Source organism: Phocoena sinus, chromosome 19 (assembly GCF_008692025.1).
Source record: "Phocoena sinus isolate mPhoSin1 chromosome 19, mPhoSin1.pri, whole genome shotgun sequence".
Taxonomy (NCBI): domain Eukaryota; kingdom Metazoa; phylum Chordata; class Mammalia; order Artiodactyla; family Phocoenidae; genus Phocoena; species Phocoena sinus.
The window spans coordinates 5272165-5291762 of record NC_045781.1 but is presented as its reverse complement, the minus strand read 5'-3'; the positions used below and the strand labels follow the sequence as shown (position 1 = coordinate 5291762).

At 41.1% G+C, this 19598-nt stretch overlaps 1 protein-coding gene across 6 annotated transcripts; it reads left to right on the top strand.

Moving 5' to 3' along the window:
* The first annotated feature begins 3840 nt into the window (after positions 1–3840).
* LOC116743760 (zinc finger protein 615) lies at positions 3841–19598 on the top strand. 6 transcript variants are annotated; one of them, XM_032612683.1, is made up of 7 exons: positions 3844–3871; positions 7477–7546; positions 8657–8838; positions 9185–9388; positions 12159–12285; positions 12566–12661; positions 16604–19598. In XM_032612683.1, exons 4-7 carry the CDS (start codon positions 9374–9376, stop codon positions 18562–18564), a joined length of 2199 nt encoding a protein of 732 aa, XP_032468574.1. In that variant the 5' UTR covers positions 3844–3871; positions 7477–7546; positions 8657–8838; positions 9185–9373; the 3' UTR covers positions 18565–19598. The 6 variants fall into 6 exon arrangements, with proteins under 6 accessions (XP_032468575.1, XP_032468574.1, XP_032468572.1 ...); XM_032612684.1 differs by lacking the exon at positions 7477–7546 and having other exon boundaries at positions 3841–3871; XM_032612681.1 differs by lacking the exons at positions 3844–3871; positions 7477–7546 and adding an exon at positions 3872–3918.

Below are 19598 nucleotides of genomic sequence, written 5' to 3'. Positions count from 1 at the left end.
AATCATTTTTTTTGTAATTCTAAGGTGCTTTATTACATATATAGATTTCATTGTAACCGTCATCCCCAGGACGTACAACTGTTTTATCAACAGACACCCTCATGCTACCTTTTTATGCTCACATCCTCTATCCAAACCTACCTCTGGCAACCACTTGTCTGTTTTCCATAGATATAATTTTGTCATTTATGAATGTTATCAAAATAATTTTTATAACTGGATTTTATATAAATAAGCTATATTTATTTATACAAATTTACAATTTCTTATTAATGAGGAACATGTAAGCTTTTTGGGTTTTTTTTTGTCCCTCAGCAAATTGCCATTAAGACTTATTTGAGTTGTATTGTTTTATTTTTATTAGTGAGTAGTATACATACTGGATGTATTAGTTTATCAATTCACTCTTCAGACAAGTTTGTTTTGTTTCCTGGTTTCAACTGTTATAGGGAAAGATGCTGTAAATTGGCATCTGGGTTTTTGTGTGAACATAAATTTTCATTCCTCTATAATAAATATTCAGGTATGTGCTTATTAGGACATATGGTATGTTGTGTTTAGCTTTAAAAGGAACTACCAAACTCTCTTCCAGAGTGGCTATACCATTCGACATTCTCACCAGCAGTGTATGAAATCCACTTGTTCCACATCCTCTCCAGCACTTGGTATTTTCAGTATGTTTTATTTTAGACACTCTACTAGCAATAGATGAAAGATTCAATTGCTCTTCATCCTCGCCAGCACTTGGTATTGTCCTATCTTACAGTACTCATTCTATTAGGTTTGTGGACGTATCTGATCTTGAGCTTAACCTGCATTTCCCTCACGGCTAACAACCCTGTTATTGTTATTATCATTATCATCATCATTTTTGGACTTACATATAACTGGAAATTTGTACCTTTTGATCACCTTCACCATTTCCACCGTCCCACCCCCTTCCAGCCTCTGGCAACCACAATCTGTTCTTTATTATCTACAAGTTTGGGGGGTTCTAGATTCTACAAATAAGAGAGATCATACAATATTCGTCTTTTTTGGCCTGATGTATTTCACTTAGCAAAATGCCCTCAATGTCGCAAATGGCAAGATTTCCTTCTTTTTATGGTTGGATAATATTCCATTGCATAAATACCACGTTTTCTTTATCCATTCATCTGTCAATAGACATTTAGGCTTTCCATGTCATGGCTATTGTAAATAGTGCTGCTGTGAACATTTGGGATGCACGTTATCTTTTAAAATTAGAGTTTTCCAAAAAAATTAGAGTTTTTTTTCTGGATATATATACCCAGGAGTAGACTTGCTGAATCATATGGTACTTCTATTTTTAATTTTTTGAGGAACCTGTATACTGTTTTTCATAGTAGCTGTACCAATAACAATCTTCACTCTTTTTATGTCTCCATACTGTTTATGAAGAGACATCCCAAGATTTATTTAACCCATCACCTACTAATGTACAGTCATATTGGTATTAGTTACCTTTGACTGCATTACAAACCTACCTCTCTAAAAATGTCTAAAGACAACAAACATTAATTATAATAAATATTAATTGTTATGTGGGTTGATGGTTGGACTGTCTGGTATGCGCTGTCCTGACTGGGGGCTTTTTTGATGTATCTGAGCCTCCCCTGGAATGGTTGAGGCCACTTTTCACATAGTCTCTCATCCCAAGGCTAACCTGGGCTGTATTACAATGTGTCAGAAGAGCTCCAAGAGACAAACAGAACATGCCTCAGTGGGCAAGTCTATGTCTATCCTCGGTGTCAAACTTGCTATTATCCCATTGGACACATTGGTCACAGTTACGGTGCAGGAGCACTATCCAGAGGTGTGAATGCAAGATGCGATAATAAGTTTTTGTAACAATCACAAGATTATTTATTTCCTTAAAATTGTCAGAATTGATGCCATGAATATCCTTGTACATGTTTGTTCTCACAAAAATAATTTCTACTGAATTTCAATTCTTAAAATTGATTGGTGGCTCTAAGACAAAAGTTTAAATTGGGTAATTGCAAGTTGTACTCCAAAAACATTTTATTAATTTTTATATTCTAGACTCAATCCTTCCCCCCTAAAAAACATACCAAACGTCTAGCACCTAAAATTTATTGGTGTGCATTTTTTGAACTAGAACTATGACAAGCTTGATAATAACATCAATTCATTCAAAGCTGTATGTGGTGGACACCTCTTATCTACTGTGCAGATGAGAGATGGAATCCAATAGAATGAATATTATTCATCATTCACTCTTCATGAATTTGAATATTAGTAAGACTGGCATTATATTAATTAAGTATTGGGATTTTTAAAAATAAGTGGCCAGTATATTATTTAGCTATTAAAATTTTTAGGTTGGCCTGGACTTCCCCAGGCCAGTGGCGCAGTGGTTAAGAATCCTCCTGCCAATGCAGGGAACATGGGTTCAAGCCCTGGTCCTGGAAGATCCCACATGCCGCAGAGCAGCTAAGCCCATGCGCCACAGCTACTGAGCCTGCACTCTAGAGCCTGCCAGCCACAGCTACCAAGCCCACGCGCGGCAACTACTGAAGTCCGCACGCCTAGAGCCTGTGCTTCGCAACAAGAGGAGCCACTGCAATGAGAAGCCAGCGCACCGCAATGAAGAGCAGCCTCCACTCGCCACAAGTAGAAGAAAGCCTGCGCGCAGCAACGAAGACCCAACACAGCCAAAAATTAAAAAATATTAAAAAAGTAAAAAAACATTTTAGGTTGGTCATCTTTTTCTTATTCCTTTTAAAACCTCTTTATAACAAATCCTAGTGAGGAATCAGAGAAAGTGGATCTCATATATCGATGGTGGGAATGTAAAATGATCCCTTGAGTCTGGAGTAGTTTAGACATTTCTGTTTCAATACACGCATATCTATATCACACACACACACACACACACACACACACACACACACACACGGCATTTCCTTTCCTTTCCCTCCATTCTTCCAACGGGTTTATTTGGAACCACAGTTACGGTGTTACATTACTATGACTTTGTAACGATATTTGCAACTGACTCATGTAGTGTAACATGATTACTCTCTTTTTTTTACACAACCTTTTATTCTCCTTGAAGTCATATTTCCCTAATTTTTGACCCTTGGTCTTCTGAGCCCTGCCTTTGTCTTTGGACCCCAAAGGGAAGGCTTCCCCCCTCTGTCATAGGTACCGCCCTTCACAATGGGCCCACCTTCAGTGGCCTTTCCCCCATACATACGAACAGCTTTAGCACGTTCCAGCTGTTTTTATTTCCTAACCTATGGCCGCCATCCCTGTAACGTCAGAGCTTCTCCAAGCCCTGTGCCGTTCAAAAGTCCCTTCAGGCCAATTTCTCTAGAAACTTGGCCCAGATATCCTCTACCGGACGCTTCGCCTTTTCCCAAACTTGAGTTGTGCTGTACGGATTCCTCCACTTCCTGTAAGATGGTTGCCCCCACTGGGCCGTTTCCTAAATTTCGTACAAAGTGGATCAACGTCACTGCCATTTTAATTTTCTTGCCAGCTCGCAGAAAGGGATTTACCCCCATGCCTTTCTTGTTTGCTGCAAGCTCGAGCTTATGCGCATATGTCCTTTTTTATTAAGGGTTCAGGTGCCCCAAAATTGAGTTTCGGTGACCTTCCGTCTTCCCAGTCTTCCCCGCGCACGAGCACAAAACGGCGCTCTTCGCTCTTCGGACGCCCGATGCCCAAACATGGCCGCGCCCACGGGGCCACGCTAGAGGGCGTGGCCAAGTTACCTCTGAAGAGAAGTCGGAAATTCAGTTGTCTTTTTGCGGCAGAAACGTCTCAGACCCTCGTTGGCCACCGTACCGCGGTGATGAGGGAAGCGACGAAGTTCCGCGAAGTAAGTTCAGCCGTGGATGGGTCGCGATTGTCCCTGGAAGAAGTCAAGTTAGTGGCTGGGTCTCTTCGTGTACAGTGGGGAGGGAGGGCGGGCCTGTCAGCGTCCGCGTTGGGTGATGCGTGTGGAATACAAGCGGGAGAACAGCGTAAATGGGTGTTGTTTTCCAGGGGAGCCCTAAAGGGTGGGTAACAGAGCATGTGTGGTTGGGGTACTTCTGGCTTCAATCAGGAGATTCTCTTGTGGTTAGTGGTTAAAGATCCCTAGAGGTCAGCGATTTAGTCGCGAGGGCACGTGTTGGGGTCTTTGCCGTTTACTCTCTGTAGGGCTCAGTGATTGCGAACTGGAGGGTGGTGTTTGTCAGTGAATGCTGTTTATGGTTCGGGTTTTGTTTGGGGCTAAAAGATGGAGTATCTGTTTCGGGGTTAATGGATGGGAGTCTCTGAGATTAACCCGGGTGGTGGTAGTAATCGTTTGGGGTACAGATGCGTGTATGGGCTGATACTTTGGAGGCCCGAGTACTTTGGCCGCTGCGTGTTACGTGTGTTGAGCTCCAACCTCGGCCTCTGTAACAGATGTGATGGACGTTAACGTTACCCTTCTGCCGTTTAGGTCGGTCCGAGTCCCTTCTTCACCACTAGTTTTAAAATCCTCTTTGGCACCCAACATCACCCCTTACTCTTAAACTCTCAGAAATGAAGGTTTTTGGCGAGACGAATGATCCAGAGATCCACCAGATGAATATCTAATAGCAGTATGTTTTACGATATGTAAGATGCAGCTTTTATCCTTTGTCCTACAAGACTCCTGCACATTCCTCTTGGATATTTCTTTTCAGATTCTGTCTAAAACCAGTAAAATAACATCTCTGTCACCGTGAGTTCTGTTCCCAAAGGAAAATGCTTATAAAATTTTAGTGTATTTCAGTTTTAGGCGTTTATATTATGTCCTTAATATTCATAATTCAGATAAATTGTGTAAGTGGTACTATGATTTTCTCTTTCACTTTATTTCATGGAATATAGATTTACAAATTATTTTAAATGCGTGAACTGGTGGTATTATAAGTAGGTTTATATTCAGTGATTGCATACATATATATAGAGGTGAAATATTTAAAATACTTAGGTGTCATTTTTTGGAACATTTTATGATTATGCATTTACCTATGGATTTGTTCCTTTGCCTTTCATCTCCAGCCTAGACTACTTATTTTTATTGCAATTGTAAACGTATTATTATTTGCTAACTCCCGTTTCCTTATAATTTTTTACAACATAAAAGAGCAGTTGACTTTATTTATTTATTTATTTTTGGCTGATTTTTTAAAAATTGAAGTATAGTTGATTTACAATATCGTGTTTCACGTGTGCAGCACATTGATTCAGTTATACATGTATATATAGATATCTTTTTCAGATTCTTTTCCCTTCTAGGTTATTACAAAATACTGAGTATAGCTCCCTGTGCTATACAGTAGGTCCTTGTTGCTTATCTGTATTACATATAGTAGAGTGTGTATGTTAATCCCATCCTCCTAATTTATCCCAGCAACTAACTTTTTTTTTTTTTTTTTTTTTGGCGGTACGCCGGCCTCTCACTGCCGCGGAGCACAGGCTCCGGACGCGCAGGCCCAGCGGCCATGGCTCACGGGCCCAGCCGCTCCGCGGCATGTGGGATCTTCCCAAACCTTCCCAGACCGGGGCACGAACCTGCGTACCCCGCATCGGCAGGCGGACCCCGAACCACTGCACCACCAGGGAAGCCCATAACTTTAAATATTTATGTTTGGTCACCTTACTAAATTCTTAAATCTACAATATCTTTCTTTCCATCCAACATTTTAGTGTGAAAATTTTCAAACATACAGAAATATTGAAAGGATTTTATATTAACCACCCATGTACCTACCACTTAGGCTTTATTATTAATAGTACTAGACTTGCTCTACCAGTTAGTTACCTAACCCTCTGTCCATCCTTCTGTTCATGTATCAGTCTTTTGTTGTTGTTGGTTTTGGTATATTTCCAAGTAAGTTGCAGACCTCTACCATTACTTTAAATACTTATTCAATCACACGATTAATTAAAGTTCTACTAACAGCCTTTTACTTGTTTCCTTTCTTTATGTAATGAACAGACATCTTATTTACAAATAATTTTGGCCTGGTGTGGAGTGAAAATTAATTTCGGAGCGAGATGAATCTGGTTTTTCAATCCAAATTCTGCCTCCTGCTCATTGTGCAGTTTGTGTGACCTCTTGTCTGTTTCCATCTTAGAAAAAAAGAAAAGAAAAGCAATTAAAATCTCTCCCTTAGAGTTATTTTGAAGATTCAAAATACCTTAAATAATGAACTGTGATGGCAGATGCATAGCATATCTGAGTAAAAAAGCTGCTAATTTCCCCATATTTGTGGCTTTGTGTTTTGTAAAATTTGTATTTATAACTCATTTTCTCTCTCCCTGCTTTCCTCCTTGTTTTCCCTCTATATTTTTTTGGAAATAAAACTTCGAAAGCCATGAACTTATATTAATGACCATGCTACAGCAATTTTATTTAAAGTGTAGAATCCTGATATTTCTCTGATATTTTTTTTCTTCTTTTTTGGCTGCATCAGGTCTTAGTTGCGGCGCAGGCTCTTCGTTGCAGCGTGCAGAATTCTCTCTAGTTGTGGCCTGCGGTTTTTCTCTAGTTGTGGTGCGCAGGCTCCAGGGCGCCTGGGCTCTGCAGTCTGTGGCACGCGTACTCTAGTTGAGGTGCACGAGCTCAGTAGTTGTGGCGCGCCGGTTTAGTTGCTCCGCGGCATGTGGGATCTTAGTTCCCTGACCAGGGATTGAATCCGCATCCCCTGCATTGGAAGGCGGAATCTTTACCACTGGACTACGAGAGAAGTCCCCTCTCTGATTTTTAAAATATACATGCTCTTATGAAAAATATAGTGAAGAAAGTAAAAATGACCTGTCAAATATCACACCTTTGCCAATATTTCCCTTTCAGAGATTCTTAGAAATGGATTTTTAGGTTACCAGTTGATAGTTTCATTGATTATTTTCGCTTGAATGTTAAATTATTCCCAGGAAACGTTCTTTTTAAACAGACACTTGACCTGTGTGTGCTTTAGAATCGTATAGAATTTTTCCATTTTAATTTTGTAACCAGCCTCCTGACTAAACAGAGGTATAGACATATTAGGCAAATACAATTTGCCTCTCCTTATATTCAAAACTAACCTTTTATTATTTTTTTTTCAAATTGCATTGCAGTGGGTAATGTATCCAAACTCAGATTCTCAACCCTGCTATTATAGTGTAAAAACAGCCTAAGACAATAGTCAACAGATGCGTCTGGCTGTGTTCCCATAAACCTTGATTTGTAAAAACAGGTGGTCCAGGCCCTGGAGAGTCTGTTACTGACTCTTGATTTAGATGATCACATGGCTTTTCTGCTCCAATTCAGGGTTGGACACCTGGAGCCCATGGATTAACTCTGGCCCAGTGCCTGTTTTTGTTAATAAAGTTTTATTGGAACCTAGCACACCTATTTTTTTGTTTTTTAAATATGGCTGTTTTTTGGTCACATTGCTTGACATGTGGAACTTGCCCATCCAGGGATGGAACCCGTGCCCCCTGCAGTGGAAGCATGGACTCTTAACCACTGGACCACCAGGGAAGTCCAAAAGTATGACTGCTTATGAGCTACAGTGGTAGAGTTAAGTAATTGCCACAGAAGCCATGTACATTACATTTTCTGTCTCTTTTAACATAGAAATTATGTATGTTTTTAAAAGTTATTATTCTGACACCAGAGATTACAAATAATATACAGCCTTTATTTGTCAAAGTATTACTGTAATTAGTACGTTTATACTCTATCTATACAGAGATCTTAGAACACTCATTCATTTACCCACCTCATAATTTATATGCCATCATGGTAAATTTTAACTCTATTTTTAAAAAATTAATTAATTAATTAATTTTGCCTGCATTGGATCTTCATTGCTACACGCAGGCTTCCTCTAGTTGCAGTGAGTGGGGGCTACTCTTCCTGCGGTGCGTGGGCTTCTCACTGCGGTGGCTTCTCTTGTTGCGCAGCACAGGCTCTAGCCACGTGAGCCCAGTAGTTGTGGCACACGGGCTCAGTAGTTGTGGCTCACCGGCTCTAGAGCGCAGGCTCAGTAGTTGTGGTGCACAGGCTTAGTTGCTCCGCGGCATGTGGGATCTTCCCGGACCAGGGCTCGAACCTGTGTCCCCTGCATTGGCAGGTGGATTCTTAACCACTGTGCCACCAGGGAAGTGGTGGTTAACTCTCTATATTTTTAAAACCTCCTGAGATATGATCATCTTCCCAGCTGGTACTAATTTAGACTTAACTGCTTATTTACCAGCTTAGTTCCTTTTCATTCCTTGGCCCTTTGCTAATATTGGAGGACCCTTTCCTTTTGCTTGAAGAACATGTGCATATGCTGTATTACAGGTCTTCTGATGAAGAATTCTCTCTGGTTTTGCCTGAAAGTGTTTTTTTTTTTTAATTGAAGTACAGTTGATTTACAATGTTGTGTTAGTTTCAGGTGTACAGCAAAGTGATTCAGTTGTACGTACATATATATCTATTTTTTTCAGATTCTTTTCTCCTACAGTTTATTACAAAATATTGAATATAGTTCCCTGTGCTATACAGTATGTCCTTGTTGGTTATCTGTTTTATATATAGTAGTGTGTATATGATAATCCCAAACTCCTAATTTATCCTTCTCCCCCCCGACCCCTGAAAATGTTTTTATTTCAGTTTTATTCCTAAAGGATTTTTCGCTGAGTATCCTTTATAGGTTTATGCTTATAATACTCTTATCGAGGATCAAGAAGTGGATGGTAATGAGAAATTACGTGACGGTGCTTCTTATTTGCTTAATATGATGTTCTTCAAATTTGAGTGTGTGAACCTGGGGATGTAAAAAGACTTCTGAAGAGGTACGTGGACGCACGTGGTTTAAAAGAAGAAAAATGTGTATATCCTGTCTGTGTGTCCTCTTTCCTAAAGTTGATCTACCTGTGGATTTCCCTGCCAGTGGGGCATTGCGCTGTGCTGGTTCTCCTTCCCACATCCCCTTTCACAGTCTTACTGCTTCCACTTTACAAGAGAAAGATGTACTTCCCAAATATTCGGAATACTGTGTTTTATCGGCCCAGATGTAAAAGCTTCGTATTAAAAGGACCAGTCGATCTTTGGGGGCCTTAATTTAAGATGAGTGGCCAGCAACACTGACAGCTTCTAGGCCGAGAGAGAATGTGCCACTCAGAGTAAGTTGCTCTTCAGCCCACAGGTGCCGGCTCCCCAGGAACAAGAGGGATCAAAGAAAAGAAGGAGGAAAAGATACTTAAGTACTGTCAGTTCTGGAGACATCCTTGATTGGAGACTGAGATTTTTGAACACAAATTTAGAGCTGATCCAGAAGAGCTAAAGACAGCATCCCAGTTTGCAGCCGTTTCCCAAAGTCAGAAGAAAATGATCCAGGCCCAGGTGACTTTTGGTTTCTTTTATTCTTTCTTTATTCCCCAGTGGCTTTGCCCGTAAAAGTCAGTGCAGTTAAGTAGAAAAGTTTAAATGGATCCTCGCAGGATCTGGAGAAATCTTGGTAAAGTTGGATTAGGAATATATTATTCATAGGATTCATATTCCGTGACTCGCACTGGGATATAACATGTGAATGTGCAAAATCCTGTGAGTTATATTAGCTGTCAGTTTGTGTCTAATGTCTCTGACAGCCATCACAAGAGAGTCATAAGTTACATGACAGGCAGTACTACAAACTGTTTCTACTCCCAGCACTTCTGGCACCAAATGTGTGGGTCTTTCCAGACCAACAATCACTTCTCCAACTCTCTAGATACCAGCTGAGCGTCTACAATTTAATTCAATTACATTAACTACTGCAGTTACTGTCGGTCTCCACAGGTTTAAGGGCTCAATCCCACAGGACTGCCCTCACTTTGGATGCCAAGTATTGGCTTCCCACAGTACCTGTACTTCTGACTTGGCTGCAAATCGGGGGTTCCTGAAATCCCTTCCTCAGGTTCCATAATTTACTGCAACGGTTCACATAACTCAGGAAAAGACTTTGCTTACCTACACTGGTTCATTATGAAGGATACAGCTTGGGAAGAGCCAAATGGAAAGATATTTAGGCAAGATATGAGGGAAGGGACAAGGACCTTCCATGCCCTCTATAGGAGTGTCACACCCCCAGCACCTAGATGTGTTCACCATCCCGGAAATGCTCTGAGCCCTGTAGTTTAGGGGTTTTTTATGGAGGTCTTATTGGGTAGGTGTGGTAGATTAAATCAATGGCCATTGTTGATTGGCTCAGTTTCCAGTCCCTCCCCCCTCCCTGGAGGGCTAGAAGTGGGGCTGAAATTTCCAACCCTCTAATCACAAGGTTGGTTCCCTGGGCAACCAACCCCTATCCTGAAACTCTCTAGAGGTCCACCAAGACTCACTTTGCTAGCATAAACTCAGGTATGTTTGAAAGGGACTTGTTATAAATAACACAGAATGCCCCGTAACTCTATTACTTAAAAAACTCCAAGGGTTTAGGAGCAATTGTGTTAGAAACTGGGGCTGAAGACCAAATATATGTTTCTTATTATATCACATATCATAGGGATCAACTGTGAGGAAAAAGCAGACCAGTTCCTTGAGGGATGTTAATGTTTCATGGCACATGGGTCTCAAGTTCACATAGGACTTTGACGGTTCTCCATAGAGGTGATGTGCTGGGTCCTTAACTGCAGTCCTTGACTGTCTTAACTTCTTTTCTTTTTAAATAAATTTATTTATTTTTGTTTATTTATTTTTGGCTGTGTTGGGTCTTCGTTGCCATGCACAGGCTTTCTCTAGTTGCAGCGAGTGGGGGCTACTCTTTATTGTGGTGTGCCTGCTTCTCACTGCGGTGGCTTCTCTTGTTGCGGGGCACGGGCTCTAGGGCTTTAGTAGTTGTGGCATGCGGGCTCAGTAGTTGTGGCTTGCGGGCTGTAGAGCACAGACTCAGTAGTTGTAGCACATGGGCTTAGTTGTTCCACAGCATGTGAGATCTTCCCGGACCAGGGATCGAACGTGTGTCCCCTGCATTGGCAGGCATATTCTTAACCACTGTGCTATTGGGGAAGTCCCTGTCCTTTCTTCTTATAAATGTAAAAACGTGTTTCCTACAGCTGTTTCCTCATTTCATCTAATATGGTATTAACCCCGCCTAATGATATACACACATATATGTGCATTGTCTCTGTATATATATATATATATATTCTTTAAAGAATAGTCTTCTTATAAATTTGATCATCTAATAATCTTTTTTTTGGACTTTTTATTCTTTTTTTGTTTTTTAAATTTTTTATTGAAGTATAGTTGATTTACAATGTTCTGTTAGTTTCTGGCGTATAGCAAAATAATTCAGTTATATGTATTCATATTCTTTTTCATTATGGTTTATTATAGGATATTTAATAAAGTTCCTGATCATCTAATAATCTTTTATGCTTTATACATGTTTTGTACAGTTTTTTTTTCTTCTTTTCTTTCTTTATATTTATTTATTTATTTTTGGCCACATGGCTTGTGGGATCTTAGTTCCCCAACCAGGCATTGAATGCGGGCCACCACAGTGAAAGTGAAAGCACCGAGTCCTAACCACTGGACTGCCAGGGAATTTCCTGTACAGTTTCTCTTATTTTGTTTAGTATGTTGACCACTGAAATTAGTATGTATTGTCTTCATCTACTTGTAAGTAGCATATAGTTTGATATTAGTGAATGCTTGTGAGAGAGCAGAAAATATGTATTGGTCTCTGCCCCCTGTTCCTGGCACAGAGCTCCTAAAACCCTTGTGATTCCCTAAGTGATAATAACACTAGGAACATCTCCTGTGCTAATATTGGTCTTTGACCTCTGTTCCTGACACAGGGCTCCTGAAACTCTTGTCATTTCCTTGGTGACAGGAGTGACTTTGTTCTACCGAGGTGACTCTGAGTGAGCTCCTGGACGAGGGCTGGTAACAGGAAAGACCAAGCCATGATGAGAAGCTTGGCATTTTTAAGCCTGCCTTATGCATCTATTCCATCTGGAAGACTGTACCATAACATAGTATTTTACTAGGATTCTTATTTTATCACAGCATAAGAAGGAAAAACCCCACCAATTTCCTATATGGCAAGAGTGAGCAGAATAATTTCCTTTACATTTTTCCATGTCACCCAAAGAACATCACTTGGCCAAACATGACTGTGTTATGACAGGAATCCCTGACGTATGATGACGTGGCTATGAAGTTCACGTGGGAGGAGTGGCAGCTCCTGGACCCTGATCAGAAGGACCTGTACCGGGATGTGATGCTGGAGAACTATAGCAACCTGCTGTCCGTGGGTGAGGACGGCTCCCCTGGGTCCCTCAGAGGGTGCCCGTCAGTGACCGTTCCATTCTCAGCCTCTTAACTCTTCAGACTAACTGCATTCCTCTGCAATGGTCGAGTCTCAGATCCTTCTCTTGCCCCAGACTAGAGGGTATAATAGCCCCTCTCCTGAGAGAAAAGCCTTGAGGTTACAGATGTGAAACCTGTTTATTCCCTCCATGTACCGTTATCCTTTCCTGCCGTATCCCAGCCCAGTTCAATATGTCTAAATCTTCTATCATTTTTCATGAACAGGGTATCAAGCCAGCAAACCAGCTGTTCTCTCCAGGTTGGAACGAGGAGAACAACTGTGGCCAGTAGAAGATGACAGCCATGGTCGAATCTGTCCAGGTGAGTGGGTGAGACCCAGCAAGGTGGGCAGCCGGGGAAGTCGTACTCTGGTCAGGAGAGAAGGCGTCGGAGCTGTGATAGTGTCTGAGGAAACATAAGCAGCCCTACCACATACCTCTCTTCCAGTGTAAGAACTCTTTTTCTTTGTGGAAGTTAAGAGGAAAATATATCCCTTTGTTTTCTTCTGAGGTCTGATCCCTGCTTATTTCTAAACCATGAGTGTTGGCTTTTTTTTAATTGTGTCTTTATTATTTATTTATTTATTTTCAGTTTTAAATTTTTGGCTGCGTCGGGTCTTAGTTGCGGCATGCAGGATCTTCGTTGTGGCGCATGGGCTCTTCGTTGCAGCGCGCAGCCTTCTCTCTAGTTGTGACGTGCGGGTTTTCTCTTCTCTAGTTGTGGCGCGCAGGCTACAGGGCATGTGCACTCTGTAATTGTGGCGTGTGGGCTCCAGAGTGAGCAGGCTCTGTAGTTTGCGGCACGTGGGCTCTAGCTGAGGTGCGCAAGCTCAATAGCTGTGGCCCTCGGGCTCAGTTGCCCCATGGAACATGAGATCTTAGTTCCCTGACCAGGGATCGAACCCGCTTCCCCTGCAATATAAGGTGGATTCTTTACCACTGGACCACCGGAGAAGTCCCTGATCCCCGCTTATTTCATATGCATCTTATTTTTGTTTGTTTGTGTAGTTTTCTTCTTTCTTGGATTTTCCAATCTTCCTCTCCTTCGTCTACCATCACAAGATCTCTGTCTGTGTTACCGCCTCTCTTGCTGTGAAATCCCACTTTCCAGGCCTCTCTGGAAAGAGAACTGTGAATTCATCATACTCTTCTGACCACTGTACCTTCTTCCTGCTGTATGAGGAAATAACAGTTTCCCACCATAACATGCAGCCCCACCTTGGATGCTGTGTCCCCATGATAACCTGGTTTCTGCTGTGCATTTGTGTGGTTCTTTGGTCCCCACCCCCTTCCAGGGTTTTCCATACTTTCATTTCCATTTTCTTCTCAGTTCTCATAAGTCTTAAAAGTTTCTTCCATTCCCATGAGTTAAGCTCTTTCTGTTCTCTGAAAGAGACGCTCCAAATTGACTTCTCTCTTAATATTGTCTAATGTACAACTTCTTTCTATGTATTTTATTCTTCATCATGGCAGCTAGCCTGTGACTTCCTAGTTTGTGTGTGAGAACAGAAATCTTCTCTCCATCCTTTTAAAAATTGAGGTTCTCTTTCAGTTCTACACATTTAAAAGAAAAACATGTCTTAGTGTAAAAATTGCTGTAAGGAAAATTAAAGCAGCTAATGGAAGAGTGGGTTTTGGGGCTTGGAACTGCCCTTTTGGAATGGGAGTGGCTCTCCGATAAGGTGCCTTTGAGCACATAGATGAGGGATATGACTAATCTTCCTGGGTGAGGAGTTTTCCAAATGTGAGACAGTGGGAAGTTGAAAGACCTGAATCTGGAATGTGTTTGAGGAACTTCGGGAAAACTTACATGGGTAGAAGGGAGTGAACAAGAGGGAAAATGACTAGAGTTAAGGGTAACAGGGTAGTAGCTGCGGGTTTTGGTACATAGGTCACAAACTGCCTATCAAGGGCATTCAAGACCCTGATTCTTTTCTGAATAAGTTGAGAAAACAGGATTTTGAGTAGAAGAGTGGCATTATACAATTTTTAAAGTGGATCACTTTGCCTACTTTATAGAAAGTAGGCATTATTTGGGAGGGGAATGTACTTTTATACTCTTGGTTACAATGTGTGACAATAAAATAATACAGATTAAAGTCATCAAAGATCAAATGTGCATGGGAAAGACTCCAGGAGAGGCTGCACATAAGGTTCCCGGTTGTCCTCTACCAGTGGAGTCATGTGAACAGTGCTGAATTTTCCCAGCACTGATGTTTGAATGTTTGACAACACGTGTGAAGTGCTGCCAACCAGGGAAGCTCACCCAAGCCTGCTGTCTCTAGACCCCAGAATCAGAATGTTAGTGTTGTCCAAAGCCTCAGGCATACAAAAAACGGGCATCTACCACAAATCACATTGTTAGCATAAACTCTATGATATGTCCTAAAATCTCATACCTAAAAAGACATTCTCATCAGGTGGGATATTCCAGGGACTCAGAGGTATCCTCTAGGGCCAGTCCTTTCTTTGCAATGTTCAGGGGTGGAGTAACTGCATATCATCATTCCCTTTTTGTGTAGGAACATAGGAGAGTATGTTCCAAGTAGAGTATTAGTTGGGAGTGTTGGTTACAGAAGATTTTATCTGTATTTGGTGTTAGTGTTAGTGCTTTGCTAGAGTTAGGTAAATGGTGGTCTGCAGAATGAAGAAGAGGGCAAGTTGTTGGAATATGATAAACCTCAATAGTTTGTCACATTTACCTTGAAATCAGATGCTAAGGAGACACGTTCTTACTTGCCATCGTATTTGTTCTATACACCTGGGTCTGCACGTTTGCACCTGATCACAATTGTCAATGTTTGGTTCTCTTCAATGGGCTTGATTGAATTTTCAAACTCTACATGTTGAAATGGCTAAAGCCTTGGCCCTGTGCCTTGAGCTTTTATGATACGTTTCCAGACATAGTGTTATCCAGTACTCTGTCTTTGAATACTCTGGTTTTTAAAAAAAATTTTTTATTTTATATTGGAGTACAGTCGATTTACAATGTTGTGTTAGTTTCAGGTGTACAGCAAAGTGAATCAGTTATATATATATATATATACATATATCTGTTCTTCTTCAATAATCCATCAATGTTGATGATATCCACATTGCTATTTTCAGATAAGACCTTTTGAAACATTTATATATTCAACCCACTTCTTCATGTTTTGTATGCAGACAAGTAATAACCTCCTTAAGCTTTGTTTCACAATGTGTGCTAGATTTTCTTCTCATTCTGGCCTTCAGTAATATTCTTCACATTATTAAGAGGCATTCCACCTACCCAGTGGCTGAAACCACATAATTCTTGAAATAATCCTTGAGTCTTAACCTCTTCCGTGCTTCTCCCATTAAGTCCATCAGTGAACCTTGTCTTTTCTTTGAACATATCCTGATTTCCTCCACCTCTTACATATTCATTGCTCTTTTAACCATGATTCACAAACTGCAATCGCCTTCTTTATTCCTTTGCTTCAGTTGTCTATGCCCAGAATTAAACCTGGGTGTCCTACAAATTTAACTCATTTCTGATACTATCTACGTGGAAATAGTGTCAGATCCTACAAGTTAAGGGTTCAGTCCCACAAGATTGTCCCCATGTCAGATGTCAGTTGCAACTCCAGATTGTTACCTGTGCTTCTGACCAACTGGCTATAAATTGAAGGTTCTCATGACCCTCTTCTTTGGTTCAATTAATTTGCCAGGGTGGCTCACAGAACTCAAAGAAACATTTACTTATGTTTACCAGTTTACTATAAAGGATACAGATGAATAGCCAGAGGAAGAGGTACATAGGGCAAGGTCTGAAGGATTCCTGACAGAAGCAGAAGCTTCTGTCCCCATGGAACTGGGGAGCACCACCTTCCTCGCACATGGATGTGTTCACCCATCCAAAGGTTGAGCAAATCTTAAGAGTTTTTACAGAGTTTTAGTCTGTAGGCCCTCTCTCCTTTCCCAGAGGCTGCAGGGTGGAGCTGAAAGTTCCAACCTTCTAAACAGTCTTTCTGGTGATCAGTCCCATCCTGATGTTATGTAGGAACTATATGCTAAGTCACCTCATTAGCATAAACTCAGTATTGAAAGATACTCCTGTCACTTAGGAAATTACAAGGCTTTAGGAGCTGTGTGGAGGAGGACCAAATATATTTCTTATTATATCACACATAGAATTGTCACTAAGTAGTTACTTCACATGAAGGCAATTTTTGAAACAGTTTTCTTCCAAATTAAGATTATGAGAGATTGCGGAATGATTCCTTGTTCTCTTCTTTCCTAGAAATCAGGAAAGTTGATGACCCTCTGCAGCATCACTTGCCAAATCACAGCATTCAAAATACTGTGGAACAATGCTGCGAACATAATACACTTGCAAATATTGTTAATCAGAGCAAAAGTCATTTCCTGTTAAATCAAAATTGTGATATGTTTGACTTCCCTGAAAAACCTTTAAATTCAAATTTAAGTTTTGAAAACCAGAAGAGAACCTGTAACTTAGAGAACTCTGCTGATTTTAATGGAGATGGGAAATCCCTTCTCCATGCTAACCACGAGCTATTTTTTACTGAAATTAAATTTCCTGTAAGTGCAAAACCCATCAGCAATAACTCCCTGTCCACTAAGCAACAGAGAACTCACAACATAGAGAAAGCCCACGTATGCAGTGAGTGTGGGAAAGCCTTCTTCAAGATGTCTCAGCTCTTTGATCATCAGAGAGGTCATACTAGAGAAAAACCTCATGGATGCAGTCTGTGTGGGAAAGCCTTCTCCAGAAAATCCAGGCTCACTGAACATCAGAGAACTCATACCAGACTGAAACATTATGAATGCACTGAATGTGATAAAACCTTCTTCGAGAAATCGCAGTTCAACATACATCAGAAAAGTCATATGGGAGAGAAACCTTACACATGTAGTGAATGTGGGAAAGCATTCACCAAAAAGTGTCGGCTCATTTATCATCAGCGAACTCATACGGGAGAGAAGCCCCATGGATGCAGTCTGTGTGGAAAAGCCTTCTCTACAAAGTTCAGTCTCACTACACATCAGAAAACTCATACAGGAGAGAAACCTTACATATGCAGTGAATGTGGAAAAGGATTCATTGAGAAGAGGCGGCTTATTGCACACCATCGAACTCATACAGGTGAGAAACCCTTTATATGTAATGTATGTGGGAAAAGTTTCACCTTGAAGAACAGTCTTATCACTCATCAGCAAACTCACAGAGAAGAGAAACTGTATATGTGCAGTGAATGTGGGAAAGGCTTTTCAATGAAGCACTGCCTCATTGTACATCAGCGAACTCATACTGGAGAGAAACCCTATACATGCAATGAGTGTGGAAAAGGCTTCACCTTGAAGAGCCCTCTCATCAGACATCAGCGGACTCATACAGGGGAGAAACCCTATGTATGTAGTGTGTGTGGAAAAGGCTTCACCATGAAGAGCGATCTTATTGTACATCAGCGAACTCATACTGCAGAGAAACCCTATGTATGCAGTGACTGTGGGAAAGGCTTCACTGTGAAGAGCCGCCTGATTGTACACCAGCGAACTCATACAGGGGAGAAACCCTACGTGTGCAGTGAATGCGGAAAAGGCTTTCCAGCCAAGATCCGGCTGATAGGACATCAGCGAATTCATACAGGAGAGAAACCATATGTATGCAGCGAATGTGGTAAAGGCTTCACAGAGAAGAGTCATCTCAACGTACACCAGCGCACTCACACAGGAGAGAAACCTTATGTATGCAGTGAATGTGGCAAAGGCTTAACTGGGAAAAGCATGCTCATCGCACATCTGCGAACTCATACTGGAGAGAAACCATATATATGCAATGAATGTGGCAAGGGCTTCACCATGAAGAGTACTCTGCGTACACATCAGCAAACTCACACTGGAGAGAAACCGTACAAATGCAACGAGTGTGGTAAAGCCTTTAGGAAGAAGACATGCCTCATACAACATCAGAGAGTTCACTCAGGAAAAACTTCCTTTGCATGTACTGAATGTGGAAAATTCTCTTTGCGCAAAAATGATCTCATTACCCATCAGAGAATTCACACAGGAGAGAAGCCACATGAATGCAGTGAATGTGGGAAAACCTTCACCACAAAGTCAGGGCTCAATGTTCATCAAAGAAAACACACAGGCGAGAGGCCCTATGGATGCAGCGAGTGTGGGAAAGCTTTTGCCCACTTGTCAATCCTTGTTAAACATAAGAGAATTCACAGGTAGTCACTCTGGGGAAGCCTGTTGCCAGTTGTACTCAAGATAATAGTATGCAGAGAAGAATCACAATGCAAAGAATGTGGTGTTATCTTTAGTGATCAATTACCTCATATTTTATGTTGATGAAAAAATTTACAAGACAACTCAGACACAATCAGCCATGGTGAAAATGTTTTAGGACATTTTATTGTCTAAAAAGTGTATACTAAGGGCTTCCCTGGTGGCGCAGTGGTTAAGAGTCCACCTGCCAATGCAGGGAACATGGGTTCGAGCCTTGGTCTGGGAGGATCCCAAATGCTGTGGAGCAACTAAGCCCGTGCACCACAACTACTGCGCCTGCACTCTAGAGCCTGCGAGCCACAACTACTGAGCCCCTGTGCCTAGAGCCCATGCTCCACAGCAAGAGAAGCCTCCACAATGAGAAGCCCGTGCACTGCAATGAAGGGCAGCCCCCGCTCTCTGCAACTAGAGAAAGCCCACACACAGCAACGAAGATCCAACGCAGCCAAAAAGAAATAAAAGATTTTAAAAAAGTGTATACTGAGATAAAGCCTAAGAATGTGAAAGACTAGGAAAGATTTCATTGGTAATAGACTCTATCATATGTGGTCATAATACATCATGAGTGAATGAATATTTCTAACTGGTAGAAATATAATTGTGGGAAAGCCTTTGCCCAGAAGTAACACCTCAAGAGATGTCAGTTAACACTAGAGAAATACTTTCCTATGGTGATGAATATGGTAGGGTTTGCAGTAATAAATATTGCCTCATCATTTGCCAGGAAATCTGTGCAATAACACATTTAGTATGGTGGCCTTTAACAAAATATCAGACAACTTAATGAAGGAAAGAAGCCTTGGAGAAATGATGAATGAGAACATTGTATTACAGGTCTAAACTTAAGGGGTAATACACCTCAGAAACAACTGGAGAAAGGATACCTTCAGCCATATTTCTAGATGCCTTGTCATTGATCTTATAAATTTTATAGAGTGGCAGTTACTCTCATCATGGATTAAATTTTAATATATACAGTG

Excerpts from the sequence above, each read along its gene's own strand:
- LOC116743760 (XM_032612684.1), top strand. Across the intron at positions 12,286-12,565 it reads TAGCAACCTGCTGTCCGTGG|GGTATCAAGCCAGCAAACCA; the intron begins GTGAGGACGGCT and ends TTTCATGAACAG. Across the intron at positions 12,662-16,603 it reads CCATGGTCGAATCTGTCCAG|AAATCAGGAAAGTTGATGAC; the intron begins GTGAGTGGGTGA and ends CTTCTTTCCTAG.